Source organism: Oncorhynchus nerka, linkage group LG14, assembly GCF_034236695.1.
Source record: "Oncorhynchus nerka isolate Pitt River linkage group LG14, Oner_Uvic_2.0, whole genome shotgun sequence".
In the NCBI taxonomy this organism is placed as follows: domain Eukaryota; kingdom Metazoa; phylum Chordata; class Actinopteri; order Salmoniformes; family Salmonidae; genus Oncorhynchus; species Oncorhynchus nerka.
Window position 1 is genome coordinate 45,738,669 of NC_088409.1, and position 24,199 is coordinate 45,762,867.

Sequence of the window (24,199 nt, forward strand, 5' to 3'; positions counted from 1 at the left end):
TTGTTTTATTTATTCCGCTATAGTAATGCAATGCTTTATGGTTATGAAGTAGACTTATTACATAATGCTGTGTTGGACGATCTGAAATCTGCCAGTTATAGATCACTTGTGGAATGAAGGGGTCACTTTTTTGGGGCAATGAACCCTTCCAGCTGGGCCTGTAAAGGAGAAGAAATTGAAATGTTAAATATCTATCAAATATACACAAGTATGTGGACACCCCTTCAAATGAGTGTATTCAGCCATACCTGTTGCTAACAGGTGTATAAATTTGAGTACGCAGCCATGCAATCTCCATACAAACATTTCAGTAAGGGCATTCTACTGCCAGAGCTCAGTGACTTTCAATGTGGCACTGTCATAGGGAGTTGCCACAGCCAACTGTAAGTGTGGTTATTGTGAAGTGGAAACGTCTAGGAGCAACAACGGCTCAGCCGCTAAGTGGTAGGATACAAGCTCACAGAACGGGGCTGACAAATCAAATTTATTTATATAGCCATTCGTACATCAGCTGATATCTCAAAGTGCTGTACAGAAACCCAGCCTAAAACCCCAAACAGCAAGCAATGCAGGTGTAAAAGCACGGTGGCTAGGAAAAACTCCCTAGAAAGGCCAAAACCTAGGAAGAAACCTAGAGAGGAACCAGGCTATGTGGGGTGGCCAGTCCTCTTCTGGCTGTGCCGGGTAGAGATTATAACAGAACATGGCCAAGATGTTCAAATGTTCATAAATGACCAGCATGGTCGAATAATAATAAGGCAGAACAGTTGAAACTGGAGCAGCAGCACAGTCAGGTGGAGCACAGTCAGGTGGACTGGGGACAGCAAGGAGTCATCGTGTCAGGTAGTCCTGGGGCACGGTCCTAGGGCTCAGGTCCTCCGAGAAAGAAAGAGAGAATTAGAGAGAGCATATGTGGGGTGGCCAGTCCTCTTCTGGCTGTGCCGGGTGGAGATTATAACAGAACATGGCCAAGATGTTCAAATGTTCATAAATGACCAGCATGGTCGAATAATAGTAAGGCAGAACAGTTGAAACTGGAGCAGCAGCATGGCCAGGTGGACTGGGGACAGCTTCAACAGACAAACCTGGGTTTGGCGAATGCCAAACAAGACTCAATGTCCTTGAGGGGCCGGACTTGAACCTGATCGAACATCTCTGGAGAGACCTGAAAATAGCTGTGCAGCAACGGTCCCCATCAAACCTGAGACAGCTTGAGAGGATCTGCAGAGAAGAATGGGAGAAACTCCAAATACAGGTGTGCCAAGCTTGTGGTGTCAACCAAGAAGACTCGAGGCTGTAATCGCTGCCAAAGGTGCTGCAACAAAGTACTGATTAAGGGGCCTGAATACTTATGTAAATAAGCATTATGGGGTATTGTGTGTAGATTGATGGAAAATAAATATTTCAGAAAAAAGTTGTAACCTAATAAAATGGAAAGTCAAGGGTTCTGAATACTTCCTGAAGGCACTGGACGAAAGTATAAACAATATGTAACAATTTCAAATATTTACTGAGTTATAGTCCATATAAGGAAATCCGTCAATTCAAATAAATTCAGTAGGCCCTAATCTATGGATTTCACATGACTGGGAAAACAGATATGCATCTGTTCGTCACAGATACAGTTGAAACTGGGATTAATCTGTGAAGCGCACCCTTCTTCAGCGTGCCAGTGCCCATCAAAGGTGAGCATTTGCCCACTAAAGTTCGTTACGACGCTGAACTGCAGTCAGGTCAAGACCCTGGTGAGGACAACAAGCATGCAGATAAGCTGACCGTTTGTGCAAAAATTATTCAGTTGTGCAAACCCACAGTTTCATAAGCTGTCTGGTTTGCTGGTTTCAGAAGATCCCGCAGGTGAAGAAGCCGAATGTGGAGGACCTGGGCTGGCGTGGTTACACGTGGTCTGCAGTTGTGAGGCCGGTTGGACGTACTGCCAAATTCTCTAAAATGACAGGTAGCTTATGGTAGAGCAATCTACATTAAATTATTTGGCAACAGCTCTGGTGGACATTCTTGCAGTCAGCATGCCAATTGCACATTCTCTCAAAAATGTTGACATCTGTGGCATTGTGTTGTGTGACAAAACTGCACATTTTAGAGTTTGTTTTATTGTCCCCAGCACAAGGTGCACCTGTGCAATGATGCTGTTTAATCATCTTTTTGATATGTCACACCTGTCAGGTGGATGGATTATCTTGGCAAAGGAGAAATGCTCACTAACAGGGATGTAAACAAATTTGTGCACAACATTGAGAAATAAGCTTTTTGTGTGTGGAAAGTTTCTGGGATAATTTATTTCAGCTGGTACCAACACTTTTGATGTTGTGTTTATTTTTGTTAATTATATTTTAAATTACATAAATTGATTGATTTCATTTCAAAAACTTTCTAGGAGTTAGGAAAATCCTGCCTTATTTGGCGCGACAATGCCCATAGGAGTTAGCAAGACTGCACAGGGATGGTGACTGGGCGCCTTTACCTTGAGCTGCTGGTTGGTTCTCTTCAGGAACTAAATCTCCTCTGTGTGTTTCTTCTCCAACTGCCTTCTCTGTCTCCCTCTTCTCAATGGCCTCAGTCTTGGCCTTCTGCTCGTTAACCTGTCTCTCTAGGTCCCGCTTCTCGTTCTACACATCGGAGATCTAAACAAGTAGATGCAAATCAAATTCACTTTGGGGTAATAAAGGTTATTAATCATTCAATGGCATAGCATTATCTTTAGCTTTATCTGTAAGATGAAGTGCTAAAAGATGAGAGTTCTCTGACGTCATGGGCTGGGTTTCGACAGGCAGCCTAATTCTGATATTTGTTTTCACTAGTTTGATATTTTAACCAATCAGATCAACTCGGACACAGATTAAACCCACTGAAATGGCCTTTTAGTTCAGAACCAGGTTTATGCTAGCCTAATCTAGGTCCTCTTGGAAACTGGCCCGGCTTTAGAATTTGTATCCAACACACTTTTCCAATATTACTACCATCCATGCACCTCATCTTTCCTTCCTCTCTCTCCTTACCGAAGCACCGGGAGTAGAGCTCCCTGAGGACTGGGCAGATGTCAGTCTCCATGGCCTGTCTGCTGCAGCTTCAGGTCCAGCTGATTCTATAGGTGCACCACATCCATGCGGGTACACAGCGTGCTAGACACCTGCTGCGCCCACAGCTGGTTGGTCTCCATACATTCCCTGTAACAGTGGTACAGCTGAGATTAACACAGGGTTGCCAGATTTCAGGTTTTAAAAAACCGAGAATATTGGTTAATTTCCCTAAGGGGGGAAAAATAGGGAGACTGGTGTTAAAGATGTGTGCGTGTCATGTCATACCGGGGTGGTAGGATGGCATTGAGGATCTCCTCGGTTTGTTGGCATTGGCTGAGGGGGTCTTGGGTTTGGGTGGAGGTGACACAGGTCCAGTCATGGCAGGCTGTTGTGGGGCCACTTTGAGGCTGTGCCTGAATTTGCAGTACTCATTGAGATTAGAAGAATATCCATCTTCAGCCAATTTGATGTTGAAAAAAAGCAAAGACAATTGTTTGACATCTCTCACCGCTCACTAGGAACATTGGCATGATATTGATTTCAAAATAATGCCTGTGGATGTAATAATGTATGTTAGATACCACTATATGGATACATTTAGCTACCTGCAGCTACTGTAAGTAACGTTCGCAGCCAGCATTAAACACGTTTTGTTAACGTTACTCTACCTTTGGTGACTTATTTTATGTTTCTGCTCACCAAGACTGGGTTGTCATATTTCAGCAGAGAATCAGCTGGAGGAATCATTGTGATACTTTGATAACTACAAAAAAAACGTGGTTTGTTGTAGCAAGTAATGTCTCAATGAATGTATGTATGTGTTGTTGAAATGTGAATTGATAACTCTTGTTTATTTTTTTACCATGGCAACTTAATTCCATGCGCGACTCACTAACCTCTCCGAGCGGCTCGAAGGCATGATTTAGTTGTTCCAGGAAAATGAAGTACATTTAATTATAACATCTGTAGGTGCATTACCTCATTGTAAATATGATAGAATAGGTCTGCAATATTACAACGGAACTAAAGTGTTGTAGTCCATAGCCACGGTGAAAAATATAAAAAGCGTTCTGCCGGAAGTGGTAAACGCGTTTCCTTGCGCACAATAGGAAAACTTTCTCAGCGTTTGCAGTGGAGTTTGTTGTTCACGTTTTATACATATGTATTCGTTGTGCCCTTTATTTAGTCGATTAACAACGATTGGTTGAGTTTCATAATGGATAAAGAGAGACGACATAAAAGAGTGAAATCCCCTGTGCGACACTCAAAACCGAAAATCAAACAAGAGAAACTGAGCCCTGCTAGGCCCCAGAGATCACGCCACTCGAGTTCGGGGTCCAACGGCAGCCCAAGCCCACCGCCACAGAGGAGACGAACGAGCAGGTAGCTAGCCTGATTTCATGGGTGTATGGTATTGTAGTTAGCGAGCACAAATTACACAGTGCGGTTGCAAGTCCATGATTTTACACAATATCAATAATAGCAACTAGTTAACCATTTAGCTAACCAGCAGGCGCCATTGTTATGAGTTAGTCTTGGAACGTTAACGTCAGTCCTCAATTAGCCCTTTATCATGACTCTGTTACATTTTACACAAGTCATTGGACAAATGCGTCTTTGGAACACGTCGCTGGCGGTGCGGCTTTGGAAGTATAAGGACCTTATTTTTAGTATAATATAATTTCAAAAAACAAAATGTTACATTGAATCACGCATTGATAGGGTCTGATAGGGTCTGAAATATCTCAATGTTAAAGTGCTTGTTTACGGAAGACGACGCTACCGACCACCTGTGCTATCTAGCTAGCATGCTCCATCCCAACACCCGTGTGTAAGTCTAACTTGGGAAGTGTAGTTATATCTGGTGGAGGCTACTATAGCCGAATGGATCTGCAAAACGGTTGGATTAAGTTTTTTTTTCTCTCTGATGATGGATAACTGCCGTATATGTTTTGAAAGACGTATGGGAAGTGATGATTATTGACGTTTCTAAACGTTAAAACGGTGTCAGGATTGTACCTAGTTCACATGAGTTGGTAGTGGGCAAAGTAAATGACTGAACTGTGGGGTCAAAGCAGAATGCTGCCTAGTTTCCCCTCAATTAGCTATCTAAGTCTCATTTAATGTTAGTTGACTGGAAACAGTGAGAGCTAGCTAGAATTCAAATAAAACTGTCACAAACACTGGAGACTTTACCGTGAAATTCTTGCTTATGAGCCCTTTCCATTGATGCAGAGTTTAAAAATGAAATGGTAAGGAGGAATAAAATAGAATAGCGCTACCATTGACTAACCTGTACCCCTGCACATTGACTAACCTGTACCCCTGCACATTGACTAACCTGTACCCCTGCACATTGACTAACCTGTACCCCCTGCACATTGACTAACCTGTACCCCCTGCACATTGACTAACCTGTACCCCCTGCACATTGACTAACCTGTACCCCCTGCACATTGACTAACCTGTACCCCTGCACATTGACTAACCTGTACCCCTGCACATTGACTAACCTGTACCCCTGCACATTGACTCTGTACCTGTACCCCCTGTATAAAGTCTCATTTTTGTTATCTGATATTGTTAACATAATATACACTACTCAAAAAAGAAAGGGAACACTAAAATACACATCTTACATCTGAATGAATGAAATATTCTTAAATACTTTTTTCTTTACATAGTTGGAATGTGCTGACAACAAAATCACACAAATTATCAATGCAAATCAAATGTATTAACCCATGGAGGTCTGGATTTGGAGTCACACTCAAAATTAAAGTGGAAAACCACACTACAGGCTGATCCAACTTTGATGTAATGTCCTTAAAACAAGTCATAATGTGTGTGTGGCCTCCACGTGTCTGTATGACCTCCCTACAACGCCTGGGCATGCTCCTGATGAGGTGGCGGATGGTCTACTGGGGGATCTCCTCCCAGACCTGGACTAAAGCAACCGCCAACTCCTGGACAGTCTGTGGTGCAACATGGCGTTGGTGGATGGAGCGAGACATGATGTCCCAGATGTGCTCAATTGGATTCAGGTCTGGGGAGCGGGCGGGCCAGTCCATAGCATCAATGCCTTCCTCTTGCAGGAACTGCTGACACTCCAGCCACATGAGGTCTAGCATTGTCTTGCATTAGGAGGAACCCAGGGTCAACCGCACCAGCATATGGTCTCACAGGGGGTCTGAGGATCTCATCTCGATACCTAATGGTAGTCAGGCTACCTCTGGCGAGCACATGGAGGGCTGTGTGGCCCCCCCAAAGAAATGCCACCCCACACCATGACTGAGCCACCGCCAAACCGGTCATGCTGGAGGATGTTGCCGGCAGCAGAACGTTCTCCACGGCGTCTCCAGACTCTGTCACGTCTGTTATGTGCTCAGTGTGAACCTGCTTTCATCTGTGAAGAGCACAGGGCGCCAGTGGCGAATTTGCCCATCTTGGTGTTCTCTGGCAAATGCCAAACGTCCTGCACGGTGTTGGGCTGTAAGCACAACCCCCACCTGTGGATGATGGGCCCTCATACCACCCTCATGGAGTCTGTTTCTGACCGTTTGAGCAGACACATGCACATTTGTGGCCTGCTGGAGGTCATTTTGCAGGGCTCTGGCAGTGCTCCTCCTTGCACAAAGGCGGAGGTAGCGGTCCTGCTGCTGGGTTGTTGGCCTCCTCCACGTCTCCTGATGTACTGGCCTGTCTCCTGGTAGCGCCTCCATGCTCTGGACACTACGCTGACAGACACAGCAAACCTTCTTGCCACATCTTGCATTGATGTGCCATCCTGGATGAGCTGCACTACCTGAGCCACTTGTGTGGGTTGTAGACTCCGTCTCATGCTACCACTAGAGTGAAAGCACCGCCAGCATTCAAAAGTGACCAAAACATCAGCCAGGAAGCATAGGAACTGAGAAGTGGTCTGTGGTCCCCACCTGCAGAACCACTCCTTTATTGGGGGTGTCTTGCTAAATGCCTATAATTTCCACCTGTTGTCTATTCCATTCGCACAACAGCATGTGAAATGTATTGTCAATCAGTGTTGTTTCCTAAGTGGACAGTTTGATTTCACAGAAGTGTATTTGACTTGGAGTTACATTGTGTTGTTTAAGTGTTCCCTTTATTTTTTTGAGCAGTGTATATATACTTTAGTTTATTTAGGAAATATTTTCTTAACTGCATTGTTGGTTAGGGGCTTGTAAGTAAGCAGTTCGTGGTAAGGTTGACAATACCTGTTGTATTCGGCGCATGTGAGGAATAACAGTTTTATTTTATTTGACAATATGTACTGTGAGTACCAGGTCATTGTGCATAGGTACGAGCTATTTGTGGTAGATATTAGAGGTTGACCGATTAATCGCAATGGACGATTAATTAGGGCAGATTTGAAGTTTTCATAACAATCGTAAATCTGTATTTTTGGGCGCCAATATAAAATGTTAACTTTTTTATATACCTTTTATTTATTTAGTCAAGTTAGTTAAGGACACATTCTTATTTTCAATGACGGTGGGTTAACTGCCTTGTTCAGGGGCAGAACGACAGATTTTCACATTGTCAACTCGGGGGATCCAATCTTGCAACCTTACAGTTAACAAGCCCAATGCTCAAACCACCTGCCTCTCATTGCACTCCATGAGGAGCCTGCCTGTTATGTGAATGCAGTAGAAGCCAAGGTAAGTTGCTAGCTAGCATTAAACTTATCTTTAAAAAAAAAAAAAAAACAATCAATCATAATCACTAGTTATAACTGCACATGGTTGATGATATTACTCGTTTATCTAGCGTGTCCTGCGTTGCATATAATCAATGCAACGCTGGGGGGGTGATTTAACAAAAGCTCATTTGCAAAAAAGCACAATCGTTGGACGACTGTACCTAACCGTAAACACCAATGCCTTTCTTAAAATCAATACACAGAAGTATATAGTTTTAAACCTGCATATTTAGCTAAAAGAAATCCAGTTTAGCAGGCAATATTAACCAGGTGAAATTGTCATTTCTCTTGCGTTCATTGCACGCAGAGTCAGGGTATATGCAACAGTTTTGGCAGCCTGGCTCATTGCGAACTAATTTTCCAGAATTTTACGTAATTATGACATAACATTGTAACAAGAATATTTAGACTTAGGGATGCCACCCGTTAGATAAAATACCGAACGGTTCCGTATTTCACTGAAATAATAAACGTTTTGTTTTTGAAAGGATAGTTTCCGGATTTGACCATATTAATGACCAAAGGCTCGTATTTCTGTGTGTTATGTTTTAATTAAGTCTGTGATTTGATAGAGCAGTCTGACTGAGCGATGGTAGGCAGCAGCAGGCTCTTAAACATTCATTCAAACAGCACTTTTGTGCGTTTTGCCAGCAGCTCTTCGCAAGCACAGCGCTGTTTATGACTTCAAGCCTATCAGCCTAATGGCTGGTGTAACCGATGTGAAAGGGCTAGCTAGTTAGCTGGGTGTGCACTAATTGCATTTCAAATGTCACTCGCTCTGAGACTTGGAGTAGTTATTCCCCTTGCTCTGCAAGGGCCTCGGCTTTTGTGGAACGATGGGTAACACTGCTTCGAGTGTGGCTGTTGTAGATGTGTTCCTGGTTCGAGCCCAGGTAGGGGCGGGGAGAGGGACGGAAGCTATACTGTTACACTGGCAATACTACTTTGTGCCTATAAGAACATCCAATGGTCAAAGGTATATGAAATACAAATGGTATAGAGAGAAATAGTCCTATACATACTATATTAACTACAACCTAAAACCGCTTACCTTGGAATATTGAAGTCCATGTTAAAAGGAACCACCAACTTTCAAATGTTCTCATGTTTTGAGCAAGGACCTCAAACGGTAGCTTTTTTTACATGTCTCATTTTGCACTTTTAAATCGGCCGATTTAATCGATATCTGCTTTTTTGGTCCTCCAATAATCGGCAGACCTGTACTAGATATGCACATGAAGACGGTAAAGTCACTAGGTATCAAGATTGATAATAAGAGTAAAATAAAGAACAGAGCAGCATTGGCAGCAAATGATGAGTGTAAAAGTGTGCGAGTTTGTATTGTCTGTGAGAGTGTCAGTGTAATGTGTATGTAGTCTAGTGAGTGTGCATAGGGCCAGTGCAAGATAGTGAATGCCGATAGTTCTGGTACCATTTTAACTGGCTATTGAGCAGTCTTATGGCTTGGGGGTAGATGCTGTCTGAGAGCCGATCGTCTGGCAGCAGAGTGGATAGTCTATGGCTTGGGTGGCTGGAGTCTTTGGCAATTTTTCAGGCCTTCCTCTGACTGTGATGTACTGGGCTGTCCGCACCACCCTCTGAAGTGCTTTGTGCTCAAGGGTTGGTGCATTTGCCATACCAAGAGGTGATGTAGCCTGTCAAGATGCTCTGGATGGTGCAGCTGTAAAACTTTTTGAGGATCAGAGGGCCCGTGCCAAATCTTTCCAGCCTCCTGAAGGGGAAGAGATGCTGCCGTTCCCTCTTCACGACTGGGGGTGTGCGTGTGGACCATGTTAAGTCCTTAGTGATGTGGACGCCAAGGAACTACGCATGCTCTCCCCTCTTTCTCCTATAGTCCACAATCAGCTCATTGATTTTACTGATGTTGAGGTTGTTTTCCTGGCACCACACTCTGCTAAGACTCCGACGACCTCCCTGTAGGCTGACTCGTCGGTGATCAGGCCTACCAGCGTTGTTGTCAGCAAACTTGATAATGGTGTTGCAGTCGTGCACGGTCATGCAGCTGTGTGGGTGAACAGGGATTACAGGAGAGGACTAAGCAAACACCCCTGAGGGTCCCCCATGTTGAGGGTTAGCGTGGCGGAGTTGTTGCCTAACCAGGATCCAGTTGCAGAGGGAGGGAGGGGTCCAGTCACTGGGTCTCCTAGCTTAGTCAACTCCTTGCTCATAACCATGGTGTTGAACACTGAGCTGTAGTCTTTGAAAAGCATTCTCACATAATTATTTCCACTCTTGTCCAGGTGGGAGTGGGCAGTGTGAAATGCAATTGAGATTACACCATCTGTGGATCTGTTGGGGCGGTATGCGGATTGGAGTGGGTCTAGGGTGTGTGGGATGATGGGGTTGATGTGTGTCATGACCAGCATTTCAAAGCACTTCATAATTACAGATGTGATTGCTACAGGGCAATAGTCATTTAGGCAGGCTACCTTGAATATCTTGGGAACAGGGGCAATGGTATTCTGCTTGAAACATGTTGGGGTTACAGACTGGGACAAGGAGATATTGAAAATGTCTGTGAAGACACTGCCAGCTGGTCTACGCATGCTTTGAGAACGTGCCCTGGTATTCTGGCCTTGTGATTGTTAACCTGTTTCAAACATTCTGCTCGCATCGGCCACAGAGAGCTGTATCACAGTCATCTGTAAAAAATGGACTTTCAAGCAAGGCACAGTGCTCTATTCTTTGAAGCAAGCATGAAAGGCATTTAGCTTGTTTGGGAGTCCTGCATCGCAGGGCTACTCTGGGTTTCCCTTTGTAATCCCTTATCGCCTGCAAGCCCTGCCACATCACGAGTGTCTGTACTAGCAAAACAGCCTTGTAGCCTCGCGCCTGCTCCCACCACTTCTGTATTGAGCACTCCTTTTTGAGCTTTGTTAACAGGAAGCAGGAGAATGGAGTCATGGTCGGATTTGCCCAACGGAGGACGAGGCAGGGCCTTGAATGTGTTTAGTCTGATTAATCAGGCAGTAATACATGGTTAATTGGTACACAGCCTGAAACAAATGTCTCCAGAATGTTTAATAAAATTACATTTAAACATTACTGGTTGTCTGAGTGGTTTGTCCTTCATCTTCTCCAATTTGAGAAAATATCCACAGGAAGGTATTGTTTACCCAACTTTTTAGAGAGCTGGTAGGTATATGGTTCGGAACGAGGTAAAATTATTTTTAAGGAACCTTTACATGATTTTGCAGTCATTAGTTTCAGGCTGTATATACCAATTAATTCTCTGTTACAGTCTGATTAATCGGACTAGCTATAAATGGTACATTTGCCAGTGGCAACTGAAAGCTACTGGCCCAAATGGGGAAAAAATATATACTGTCCCGGGCCAAGATCTCACGTGAAAAAGGATAACGTGCGCATAATTTCAATATCAGGTAATTGTATACATATTTTGCCGGCCGAGCAAGTAGCCTATAATAACCTACCCTCCATACACTAATAATTGCATTTTAACTTGACAATTTAATGTTTACATTGATTTAGAGGGAAAAAATCTTAGCGTATTCTCAGGTTGTTATTGTTAACCATTTTGAATAGCTAAATTCCATTTCCCAGATTTGTTATTCCCGGTTTCTGAGTTCCCTATTTTTGTCAGGGTTTCACTCTCAAAATCACACTTTTTAATTTTTTTATAGAAAAGGATACAAATGTGACATTCTACACCCCGAACAATGCATAAACCACATCAGGGGACTACATTTTTTTCCAGACCTCATAAGTGATTTTAGGGGAGGGTGTAGTTGCCTTTCAATTCAATTGCACACCTAGCCAAGAGACAGTTGTTTGGCTAGTGGTGTTTCTCTACTGTACAGTGTAGCCTAAATTTGATGCCAGAGTTTGCAAAACAAATGCTGACCCAATTGCTCAAAATCATCATGATATCATTCTGCCAGGTAGATCTACATTAGAGGTCGACCGATTAATCGGAATGGCCGATTAATTAAAGCCGATTTCAAGTTTTCATACTAATCTGAAACCGGTATTTTTGGGCGCCGATTTGCCATTTTAATTTTTTTACACCTTTTTATTTTAGCTTTATTTAACTAGGCAAGTCAATTAAGAACACATTCTTATTTTCAATGACGGTGGGTTAACTGCCTCGTTCAGGGGCAGAAAGACAGATTTTCACCTTGTCAGCTCGGGGGATCCAATCTTGCAACCTTACAGTTAACTAGTCCAACGCAATAACGACATGCCTCTCTCTCGTTGCACTCCACAAGGAGACTACCTGCAAATGCAGTAAGCCATTGTAAGTTGCTAGCTAGCATTACATTTATCTTATACAAAACAATCAATCATAATCACTAGTTAACGACACATGGTTGATATTACTAGATATTATCTAGCGTGTCCTGTGTTGCATATAATCTGAGCATACAAGTATTTTAAGTGTCTGATTGAGCGGTGGTAGGCAGAAGCAGGCGCGTAAACATTCATACAGCACTTTCGTGCGTTTTGCCAGCAGCTCTTCGTTGTGAGTCAAGCATTGTGCTGTTTATGACTTCAAACCTATCAATTCCCAAGATGAGGCTGGTGTAACCGAAGTGAAATGGCTGGCTAGTTAGCGCGCGCTAATAGCATTTCAAACTTCACTCGCTCTGAGCCTTGGGGTTCTTGTTTCCCTTGCTCTGCATGGGTAACGCTGCTTCGATGGTGGATGTTGTCGTTGTGTTGCTGGTTCGAGCCCAGGGAGGAGCGAGGAGAGGGACGGAAGCTATACTGTTACACTGGCAATACTAAAGTGCCTATAAGAACATCCAATAGTCAAAGGTTAATGAAATACAAATGGTATAGAGGGAAATAGTCCTATAATAACTACAACCTAAAACTTCTTACCTGGGAATATTGAAGACTCATGTTAAAAGGAATCACCAGCTTTCATATGTTCTGAGCAAGGAACTTAGACCTTAGCTTTCTTACATTGCACTTTTACTTTCTTCTCCATAATGTTTTTGCATTATTCAAACCAAATTGAACGTGTTTCATTATCTACTTGAGGCTAAATTGATTTTATTGATGTATTATATTAAGTTAAAATAAGTGTTAATTCAGTATAGTTGCAATTGTCATTATTACAAATACATTTTTTTTCTTCGGTATCGGCTTTTTTGGTCCTCCTGTAATTGGTATCGGTCGACCTCTAATCTACATAGCAGTCCTAATTGTAATTTTTAAACTTTTTTTTAGGAAAGTATTCAGAAATGTCCATTCAAACAAATCATGATGACTGAATTGCGTATCGCAGGGATTTAACCATATCTTCGGACCAAACTTTTTAAATACCTGGTTTGCATACCCATTTGTTGCCTTAGCTTTTTCTGGTAGTTATCATAAATTGAGACGTCTTCCCTACTGCTGTCGTTCTTCTGTGAGCTGCTCTACGTGACAACCAGTTGATATCTGCATCCTCTTGCTTGCCCGACAGATTATATTCCTCTCAAAGGCTGTGTGTGCGATGCGTGTAATAAATAATATACACGAAGAAGTAACAGCTTTGGGAATTTATGTTTTTCATCAATTATATAGCCCAGATTGAAAATAGCATTATTACAATATATTTTTTTCACTGGCCCAAGCAGGCCATTGACAGGGATGATTGACTCCCTAGTCCAGCGATCATCCTGTATGTCAAACCCTGTATTACGAATTATTTGTCAGATGTCGCTCAGAGAAGAATCCAGTAGGAGTTGTCCGTTGTAGCTAGCTAGCCTTGGTGTTAAATTACTCAACTATTGGTTTTAAAGCGTTTCCTTGTTGATTTGATTGACTAGATCGCCACCCAGGACAAAAGGTCATTCGCCAGGTAGAAGGGCGTTGGGAAGACGAGACAGATCGCCCAAAAACACCGGCAGGAGCCGAAGCCCTCCCCGCAGTGCCGATGTCAAAATAAAGCGGGTGATTCTGCCACTACTTATGAGTAAATGTAACAATTGGGGAAATGCATTCATGTAATATTTTAATGCAGCAATTATCTTCTTTAAGTCGTAACACTTTACCAACTAATTTTGACCCCATGCTTGACTCTGTAATCAGGCTAATTCTCCTATCTCCTGTCCCACTGTCTCCCCTATAGGAGCAGGATGACCACCGCGGTGCCGATGACCGTAGAAGGCGTGACCGCAATGACAAACCAGAGCCCTCGGAGCCACCAGTGCGGCGAAGTAGGTGGGAGCAGGCTGACGGACCCAGAGAATCTGACAGACCCAGGGAGAGAAAACGAGTTGAAAGAGAGCGGGGTGGAGGTGGGGACAGGCCCAGAGAGCGCGAATCCCGCTCCTTCCAGGAGCAGCAGGTTGAGAGACAGCAGCATGACAATCAACGACGGGACAACCGGCACCGGTTTGAGGAGAACAACGGTGAGGGGCAAGCTTTCGGACAAGGTACCCAAGAGGGGGGCGAGGGCAAAGACAGCCCCCCAGTTGATAAAGAGAAGCCCAACTTTGAACTGTCTGGCGCGCTCACGGAAGATACCAACACGTTCAGGGGGGAAGTGATCAAGTACAACGAGCCCCCCGAGGCTCGCATCCCTAAGCGCAGGTGGCGACTGTACCCCTTCAAGAACGATGAGCAGCTCCCGGTCATGTACGTCCACAGGCAGAGTGCCTACCTGATGGGGCGGCAGAGGAAGATTGCTGATATCCCCATCGACCACCCCTCTTGCTCCAAACAGCACGCAGTGTTCCAGTACAGGTGAGATCTGACAATCACTTGGTTGCTCAAATCAGGCCCTCGGGATGACATTATTTTAGCTGCTGATCCTTCGAAAATCATCTCTATGTTTTGAAATTATGACATTTTCCCATATTACATCATTTCCCAACATTTTGTTGAAGTCTGACACTTAACATCTGGTTAATGCAGTTCTGTTGGGTTTATGTGATTTCAATCTCTAGGTCAGGACTCTCCAACCCTGTTCCTGGAGAGCTGCCCACCTGTAGGTTTTGTTTCAACCCCAGTTGTAACTAGCCTGATTCAGCTTATCAACCAGCTAATAACTAGAATCAGATGATTAGGGTTGGAGCGCAAGCCTCCATGACGGTAGCTCTCCAGGAACAGTGTTGGATAGGCCTGGACAGGCCTGCTCTAGGCTATGTAGTTCTGAGTTGGGACACTTTCAACCTTTGGGTAATGTAGTTCTGTGTTTGCTGATTTCCAGGCTGGTGGAGTTCACGCGTTCTGATGGAACTGGCGGGCGGCGGGTGAAGCCCTACATCATTGACCTAGGTTCGGGCAATGGCACCTACCTGAACAACCAGCGCATCGAGGCGCAGCGCTACTACGAGCTCAAGGAGAAGGACGTGCTCAAGTTTGGCTTCAGTAGCCGCGAGTACGTCCTGCTGCATGAGTTCTCCGACACGGCCGAGGTGGACGCCAGGGCGGAGGAAGACGACGAGGGCCTGGACGAGGGCCTTGATGAGGAAATGCAAGACCTCTGAGCCTTTTCGAATAGTTGACTTGCGTTTTTCCGTCCTACTTTCCTTTGAAGTAATCACAGATCTTAATTGGTTGGATTGTTGAAAGTAATAGGATTTTGCTTAGGTAAACCTATTTAGTCACTTATAAATATGTGCTTACCTCAGGGAAACAAGGAAGGGGAAATGCACATTCTTTCAAGTTTTCTGACAGTGCCACAGATTATCCCATCAAGTGTATTGTGGGAAAATAATGTTCTCACCGATGCCTGCCACCTGTTGGCCATCATCTCTTTAAAAACATGAATGGAACAATGACCTGACATGATGGCGTGTTGGGTTAAGCATCTTTCCGGGTTAACAGAACAAATAAAAAAAAAAGTGGTAGAAGTCGGTGTGGTCTCTATTTGGCGGTCATAAAAACCTGCTTTAACCTGCAGTAACCGGGTCTCAGTACTCTCTATTCTCAGGACATTAGTATAAGATCAGTAGTGTGGTTGATTTACACCCCCCCCCCCCCCCCATATCTGACTGCATACGTTCAATACACGTGCTCAAATGCCAGAAAGAAGTTCCTTGACAAAATAAATATTTTGTTATTATATTTTTGGAATACAACATTGAATACAAAGTAAGGCTAGCCTTCAGCAATAGACTATATCCAGACCTTAACTGTAAATACACTGGATGTATTGAATGTGAATGCTGGATTCATCATATGGTGTACTGTATTTGGATTTGAGCGTTGCAAGTTGCAAAGAAAGCATAGGCGTATATGTATCTGCTTTAAATGTGTGTTTCTTGTGATGTAGGAAAAACGTGTGTATCGCAGTGTATTCTCGTTTGTCCGGTCTTTACCACTGAATTGACTAGGCTATGGAGGTTTCTGGAGAAAAATCATACCACACTGTAAAGCATGACTATTCCTACTACAAAGACAATTTTGTTTTTTACTTTTTCAGACACCATCTACATTGTAGTTCCATTTTAGATGTTTTGTATTGTACATAAAGGTTGTGAAAGACTTAGTTTTGTTGATGTTTGTTTGTAGTTCAGGTTTACATCTGCCATTCCTTTGATGGTTTACTGTATGGTCAAGTAAACCATCGTAACCTTACAGTAAGCCACATACATCAAGTGATAAACCAGAGGTAAATGTTGCAACTTCTACAAACTAATGTATCCAAAATTCTGATAACCACGGTTATTTCAGTTTTATTAGCCTCGCCTGCGTTGTGTGTGTAACATTTTCTCATACATTTCTGTCATCTCATTAGTAATAGTAACACGTAGACCCCTCAAACTTAACTCTGGACCTCACTGCATTTTTTAGGTACTGATTTAGACCTGGGACACCAGGTGTGTGCAATTAATTATCAGGTAGAACAGAAATCCAGCAGGCTCTGGACCTCGTAGGTTAAGAGTTGAGTATCCCTGGTGGTTCTCAGTGTGGGCCACGGAGGTACCGCAAGATAAAAATTACATGAATATTACAAAATGCATTTTGGCCAAAGATCTGTATATGTCGAATAAGTTGAGGGTGTATTGCAATTGAATAATATTAAAGGAGCTAGATGTAATATTTTTGTATTATAATTTCATAAAAGTCCTTAATATATACAGTGATAGTATTTTCCCTAAAAAAAGGTTATTGTGGGCAGACACAATTGCATTCTAATGGTACAGCCTTAAAAGGCGAACGTCTCTTGTCAAATTGACTGGGTCCAGCAAATGTTAAACGTAGAAATCGCTCAGCCCCAGTCAATTTGACGAGATTTGTTGGCCCCAGTCAATTGGTCGTCACTCATTTCTTTAACTACAAAGTCATAAACCCCGCCCATTTCTACAATTTCTCTAACATTTAAACCTAACCCTAACAGCCGCAATGCTAACCTTATGTCTAACCTTAAACCCTGACCTATTTTTGTTGTAGCCAATTTTGACATCTTACTTTGGGGATATGGTAGGGGTTGATTGTTTAGCAAAAGAAAACTAAGTGCGCAACTATGGGACAAAACACCGGGTTGGCGTAGATTTTTGACATAATTTGTTAACATATTCTATCTCCAATGTTTATTGAAAACACAAGGTTGAACAATGAGCACTTGTTTCTCAAATACATCGTTAGGTTTACATTAGATAGAGAGCATTTTTTTTGTTGTTGCCATATTAGCATAGATGTGACAGTCAAAACACCTACAAATAAGACATCAAATGAGCTGAAATTAGCCACTAAAGATTCACCAAATGGCAGTTTCTTGACATTGTTGCTAGCTCTCTGGCCATCCAGAACCATAACACACTGCCTTCTGCCCCTTGTAAGCTTCCACATCGTTTTTGCGACGTCAGCTAACCTGTCTATTCAACCTAAAGGAAACTCAGTCATGTTGATAACGAGATAGTAGTCTTTTGTTGACCAATATCAACGCTCTACCATTAAATGCAATTTTGTGTGGACCTAATACATTTTTGGGGGAAATAATATTGTGAAACACTCATTCCACTATTATTGTCGATATGAAGAATATTTTTAGAAATAACAATGAAAACTATAACATATAGCCTAGCACCTTTATTCTACAATGTATGTTCTTAACCCTGGGCAACATGGGTCTTGGAGGCTCCATAGTACTCAGTACTTCTTGTAATTCCCTTTAAAATGTTTTTGGAACATAAACATCATTTTGTTATCTGCCTCATTGCAAAATGTGTAGAATTGCAGGATATTAGCTTGGAAAATTACACATTTTCTCTCTGATGCTGTTGTCGAGACTGGATGTTGAAGCAGCCTTTTATGCAGTAAGTAGCAGGATCAGGTGCAAAAGAGTGTCCAGTTTATTAACAGTGAAAGGTGGTTCCTGGTGAATGGCGGAATCAAATGAATGAATATTTACACAATGTTTACATATTTACAATATGAACAGACTCTCAAAATACAGATTTAAATCTAAATCGAAAACTTAAGCCTTAATCAGACCTACCCTACTAAACCAAGTATAGCAGGTTGGGCTATAGACAGCCTCCCACACAGCTCGCATAGCAGAGCCAGAACATATTTCCAGCTCACAGGTACCTTTATACCTATGTCCCCTCCCTGTGGACTATACCATTAAACATGGGGCTCTTTTCCCAAATATGTCATATTAACCCTTATACAATTTCCACGGCCCTGCGGAAACCAAATTAACATAATTTAAAAATCCCCATCAAAATCCTGCTTAAAAATGATATATTTCTGCATGGGCTGCGTCTTAATCCGACGGCTCCGCAGATATCACCCTTCCGCATCCGTGGTGAAGGTGGCAGCACTACTTCTAATGCGTCCGAATGGTTTGACCTACAAACTATTATGGAAGGCAGGTCCTCACCAGACATCACTGGAAACTACGTCGCCTATGGGCACAAACCCACTGTCGCTGGACCAGACAGGATTGGCAAAAAGTGTTCTTCACTGACGAGTCGCGGTTTTGTCTCACCAGGGGTGATGGTCGGATTTGCATTTATCGTCTAAGAAATTAGCATTACACCAAGGCCTGTACTCTGGAGCGGGATCGATTTAGAGGTGGAGGGTCCGGCATGGTCTGGGGCGGTGTGTCACAGCATCATCGGACTGAGCTTGTTGTCTTTGCAGGCAGTCTCAACACTGTGTGTTACAGGGAAGACATCCTCCTCCCTCATGTGGTACCCTTCCTGCAGGCTCATTCTGACATGTCCCTCCAGCATGAAAATGCAACCAGCCATAATGCTCGTTCTCTGCATGATTTCCTGTAAGTCAGGAATGTCAATGTTCTGCCATGGCCAGCGAAGAGCACGGATCTCAATCCCATTGAGAATGTTTGGAAACTGTTGGATCGGAGGGTGAGGGCTAGGGCCATTCCCCCCAGAAATGTCCAGGAACTTGCAGGTGCCTTGGTGGAAGAGTGGGGTAACATCTCACAGCAATAACTGACAAATCTGGTGCAATCCATGAGGAAGAGATGCACTGCAGTATTTAATGCAGCTGGTGGCCACACCAGATACTGACGGTTATTTAGATTTTGACACCCCCTTTTTTCAGGGACACATTATTCCATTTCTGTTATTCACATGTCTGTGGAACTTGTTCAGTTTATGTCTCTGTTGTTGAATCTTGTTATGTTCATACAAATATTTATACATGTTAAGTTTGCTGAAAATAAACGCAGTTGACAGTGTGAGGACGTTTCTTTTTTTGCTGAGTTTATTTGGTATTCTATTAGGATCCCCATTAGCTATTGCAAAAGCAGCAGCTTCTCTTCCTGGGGTCCACACAAAACATGAAACATAATACACAATGACATAATACAGAACATAAATAGACAAGAACAGCTCAAGGACAGTACGACATAAAACATTTAAAAAGGCACACGTAGCCTACATACCAATGCATTCACACAAACTATCTAGGTCCAATAGGGGAGAGGCGTTGTGCAGCGAGGTGTTGCTTTATCTGTTTTTTTGAGACCAGGTTTTCTGTTTATTTTAGCAATATGAGATGGAATGAAGTTCCATGCAATAAGGGCTCTATATAATACTGTACGCTTTATTGAATTTGTTCTGGATTTGGGGACTGTGAAAAGACCCCTGGTGGCATGTCTGGTGGGACAAGTGTGTGTGTCAGAGCTGTGCGTAAATTGACTATGCAAACAATTTTTTTAAAGAAGAAATGATGCAGTCAGTCTCTCCTCAACTCTTAGCCAATAGAGCCTGGCATGCATAGCATTTATATCAGCCCTCTGATTACAATTAAGAGCAAAAAGTGCAGCTCCATTCTGAGCCAGCTGCCCCTTAATTAACTAGGTCTTTCCTTGCATTACTGGACCACATGACTGGACAATAATCAAGATCAGACAAAACTAGAGCCTGCAGAACTTGCTTCTTGGAGTGTGGTGTCAAAAAAGCAGAGCATCTCTTTATTATGAGATGAGCTATAAAAATGCACATTTTCCTCTGCCCCATGGCAAAATGTGTAGAATTACAGGAAATGAGCTTTAAAACAGCAACAGTTTCTATCAGTGGCATAGCAAAATGTGTAGAATAGCATAAGATTAGCTATAAAACGACAAATGTATCTCTACCACATAGCAACATTTATGCAGGCTCACCCACCAACGAATTTCTGGCTACACCACTACGTAGTCAGCAGAGGTCGTAGAAGAGCCTCTCTAAATCTAACAATTAATCTGGGCTAGACATGGGGCAAATTCGTTTCACAAATTCGTTTCACAATCTCTACCCCTGGTGGGTAGAGATTCAGTTAAGGACCAATGGAATGGTCTAAAATATACAGACTACACCGACCGTGTGCACCGAGCCACGCAAAACGAAATCGCGCATTGCAACCGGGGATATGGGAGGGGTTAAAGACGTGTAGAGATTATGGAACAGTTCGCGGAATGTCACTGGAAACTGGGGCGAGACGAAACGTACCTGGGGAATTTGCAGGAACAGAGCTGCACTGTCTATGAAGGGTATTCAACACTGGAATATGCGTTCTTGAATATTTGTAGAAATGTATACCACCGAACGCAGGCGTATGAGCCTGCACGAGGTTAAGAGAAAGGATCCTGTTTGGGTATCAGCTGGAAGTTTATGGCAGGACCCTTTGGCTATTGAACTCAGCACCTCGAATAAACACATTATTTCCCCTCGGAGCCGGACTAGGGCTGTTGCTGTTGCATACATTGTCACTGAGGATGCATCCCTGCCACAGACAGAAGAGAACTTGTCACTGAAGTCCGTGAAAGAAGCCTGCGCGGAAACGCACGCGGTGTTCAAAACTATTCCTTTCGAGAGAATATCGCTTGGGACGACTGACATTCTTGATATCTTCTACAATGCAGGCAAGTATAGTCATGCCGACTGTCTGTAAGGCATTGGCCACACCACACGACTTAATTCTTCTAAAGTGTTGTTGGCCAACAAGTTAGTGTGTGTGTGTGTGTGTGTTCTGCACCCAGGTATTTTAAGTGCGTACCTGCGCTGAACGGGTGTTTTCGAATTTCGACACCCAATTTGACCCTTCTCTTTTGACAGATGTGGCAGTGGTGGAAATGAGTGATACTTACTGCCAGCAGTCCCTCTTCTATCACCTGGGTGTAAGAGAGAGCTTCAGCATGACCAATAACATCATCCTGTATTGTCACAAGCAGGACAGTGACCTGGAAGCACTCAAGGTACACCCAGGGCATCGTAAGAGTTTAAAACTATTAAATGATTGAGGAAGGGACCAAGTTGGCCTTTTGCCAGCTCACTTTGGGGGGAAATTGGGTTGTAAACAGATATTAGGGTGTGACATTTTGGAAGAAGCAGGCTACAGTGCCATAAAGATGTCCCCTCCATTGCCACAACAATCCCACCACCAGTTGCTTAATATTGCCAATAACTACTGCTGTACTTAAAAAAAAAAAAAAACATTTGCAACATTTTTAGCCCTGATTTCTCTGATATAAGTTGATCCTAGGGTTGTTTTCTCTGGCTTGTTGAACAAAGATTGAATTGCAGTCTTTTATGGGTTTATAGGTCAATGGATTTCCTATGACCTATCAAGCGGATGTGTGTGTTTAGTAGATATGTGTGTTTTTAAAGCAGCACCGCTATTAGAGCACGATACCACTCTGGTATGGATAAGGTACCAAGGTGAGTACTCCATTATCATAAGACAATGGAACCGTGTTCATAACCTCATTTATGTTAATTAAGCTTTTGCGGAGATGTGACTTAAGCAAAAACATTTCCTCATATTTGAACAGATGTTAACACAGTGGTACCAAAGTGAATATTGTGTATGTTTCTGTTCGCTAATAGTGTGCTGGGCTTTCGTCATAAAATATTAATGTATGCTGCATATAGATAACGCTTGTATGTTAATGTCCGTATGTGTGTCTTCCCTCAGGACCAGTGTGGGAGCTACACGTTCATCCCGTATGTAGTGTTGCCACAGGGCAAGGTGTTTGCCTGCGACGCGACCCTCGTAAACGGCATCAAAGAACTGATGCAGCCAAGCTTCCAACTGGAACCCCTCCTCACCCCACTGGTAGAGAGGCTCATTCAACTGCTGGACAATGTGCACGTTCATGCCAGGTCAGCATGTCATGCTACCCACGCTGCATGTCTAATTATTCCCTTATGACTCCCTTGTTGTGTTTTTCCACTTAGTTTTGCTCAACCAAACTGCTTGGTTTGATAGGGAGAATAGCAGCAAATGTCTAGACTGCCCATCTGCAAATGTCTTTCAGTTAGCGATTATCAGTCTTTCGTGCTGTATACAATATATGCCTCTGGATCAAGAGCAGTTTCAGGTGCTAAGTGCCTTGCTTAAGGGTACAACTGTCTCTCTTATTAGTGAGTACTTCCGGGAGTCCATCCGGCATGAGATCCGCACAGCCCGGGAGCGCTTCAGTGGCCAGGACTTGAGTCAGGAGCTGGGCCGCATCCAGAAGCGCCTTGACACAGTGGAGCTGCTCAGCCCAGACATCATCATGAACCTACTGCTGTCGTACCGGGATGTCCAGGTGGGCTTAGCTATGGGAGCGAGGGACCTGGATCATGTTTATTAGGTTACACTGTAGCAAAGCTTTGTGTAATAGAAAATGAAAATGAGCGCTTCTTATTGGACAAGTCCAGGTAGTTCCTACTATTTGGTGCCTAATGAACATGACCGAGGGCTCAGTGGTACTGTGTTTGCCAGTGGCAAGACTGCCCTTATTTATGTTATGCTGACTGTTGTGTTTGGGCAGTATATATTTGGGCATGGGCTCACTTTTATGGCTGTGGAATGCTTTGGTGGTGTTTTAAACAGAGAATCAGCGATATGACGTTACCACGAGCAGAAGAATGAACCACGCATGTTGCAGATAGGCGTGATGCAAGACAGCTCACTCACACAGAGTAACTGCTGCAATGTGATAGATGCAGGACCACAATTGCTGAGAAGATTAGCCTCGTGCTCATACTTTTAGTTGTTGTGGAAATTGGCCCGACTCTTACAGTTTACGAGAAGCATCGCTGAATCTACCTTTAAAACCTGTGTGTTGGTGTGGCGGATCTACAGTCTGCATGACGGTTGCCTGTTTTTGCATGACTGTTGCCTTCATTGAAACATTAATGCTCTTTGTCTGCGAACACAAATACCAATATAAAGGGGATTGAATGCTAACAATGATTAGATGGCAGCCCTCCATGGTCATTCTAAGTTAAAAAAATAAAATAAACTCATCTTATCGGGGTCTCAGTTGTAGGCAAGAACACTGTCTAGTAGGGGTTGGCTGATATTATGATAGTATTGGATATCGAAGCTGATTCACAGCCATCGTTGATGGTGAAGACATCGTGACGTGACAGACAATGTATAGCCTATTTCAACTTGATTGGCACCAAGCAGTAAAGAGCTGCCCGGGCAACCCACAGCAGGGCCATGCCAAGTGGCCTATTTCTTTGCTATAGCCTGCATAACCTATTTCAATATATATGTTATAAACAATTTATACAATGCAAAAGAACAATGTAGACAGAGCTAAGATTTTCACCAAAGCAGCTCAAAATGTCGTGTCAGAAACATATATTTTTTTTCTCTCTTCGTGTCGGGTGATCTGGGCATATAGCCGAAGCCTATACATTTTTAAAAACTTTTATAGCGGACAATCCGGTGTCTAATTATTTTAAAAGCCTAATTTTGTATTTTCTCTCCATTTGATATGAATATGACACCTGTTTTTATGCATGCTGGCTTTCTCCCGCCTCCTCCCTCTACTACTTCCTGATCAAACAATACATTTATTTAACAGAGCTCTCAAACAGTTTCAAGTTGCTTTTGAATAACTTAACATGATAGGCTTACGGTAATAATGAGAGGTAAAACAAACAATAGCCAGATAGAAAAATAGAATGAGTAGTTTGTTCAAACCTTACAATTGAGCCAAGCTTAGTCTGAAATAAATGATTCATCCCTCCTACTTGCCGTTGCGAACCAAATGGCCAAAAGC

General features: G+C 43.1%; 2 protein-coding genes and 1 long non-coding RNA gene across 4 annotated transcripts in view; 2 read left to right on the forward strand and 1 right to left on the reverse strand.

The window, feature by feature from the left end:
• On the reverse strand, positions 1-4,066 carry LOC115142246 (uncharacterized). Of its 2 annotated transcripts, none has more exons than XR_010458471.1 (4): positions 3,324-4,066; positions 3,018-3,185; positions 2,483-2,642; positions 1-158 (listed from the first exon to the last, which is right to left on the reverse strand). It is a non-coding gene; the product is annotated as an uncharacterized LOC115142246 (long non-coding RNA). The 2 variants fall into 2 exon arrangements; XR_010458472.1 differs by lacking the exon at positions 1-158 and adding an exon at positions 1,058-1,945.
• Positions 4,067-4,117: 51 nt separating this feature from the next.
• On the forward strand, positions 4,118-16,225 carry LOC115141218 (smad nuclear-interacting protein 1-like). The gene is made up of 4 exons (XM_029679954.2): positions 4,118-4,421; positions 13,557-13,680; positions 13,859-14,475; positions 14,942-16,225. The coding sequence occupies exons 1-4, from the start codon at positions 4,255-4,257 to the stop codon at positions 15,219-15,221; spliced, it is 1,188 nt and encodes a 395-aa protein (XP_029535814.2). The 5' UTR covers positions 4,118-4,254; the 3' UTR covers positions 15,222-16,225.
• A 4,258-nt stretch (positions 16,226-20,483) lies between these two features.
• The window catches only part of LOC115141219 (mitogen-activated protein kinase kinase kinase 5-like), a 34,578-nt gene continuing 30,862 nt past the window's right edge, over positions 20,484-24,199 (forward strand). Inside the window, exons 1-4 of the mRNA XM_029679955.2 lie at positions 20,484-21,058; positions 21,252-21,391; positions 22,111-22,298; positions 22,561-22,729. Coding sequence (XP_029535815.1) covers positions 20,728-21,058; positions 21,252-21,391; positions 22,111-22,298; positions 22,561-22,729 — 828 coding nt within the window. The 5' untranslated portion in view covers positions 20,484-20,727. The remainder of the gene's footprint in view (positions 21,059-21,251; positions 21,392-22,110; positions 22,299-22,560; positions 22,730-24,199) is intronic.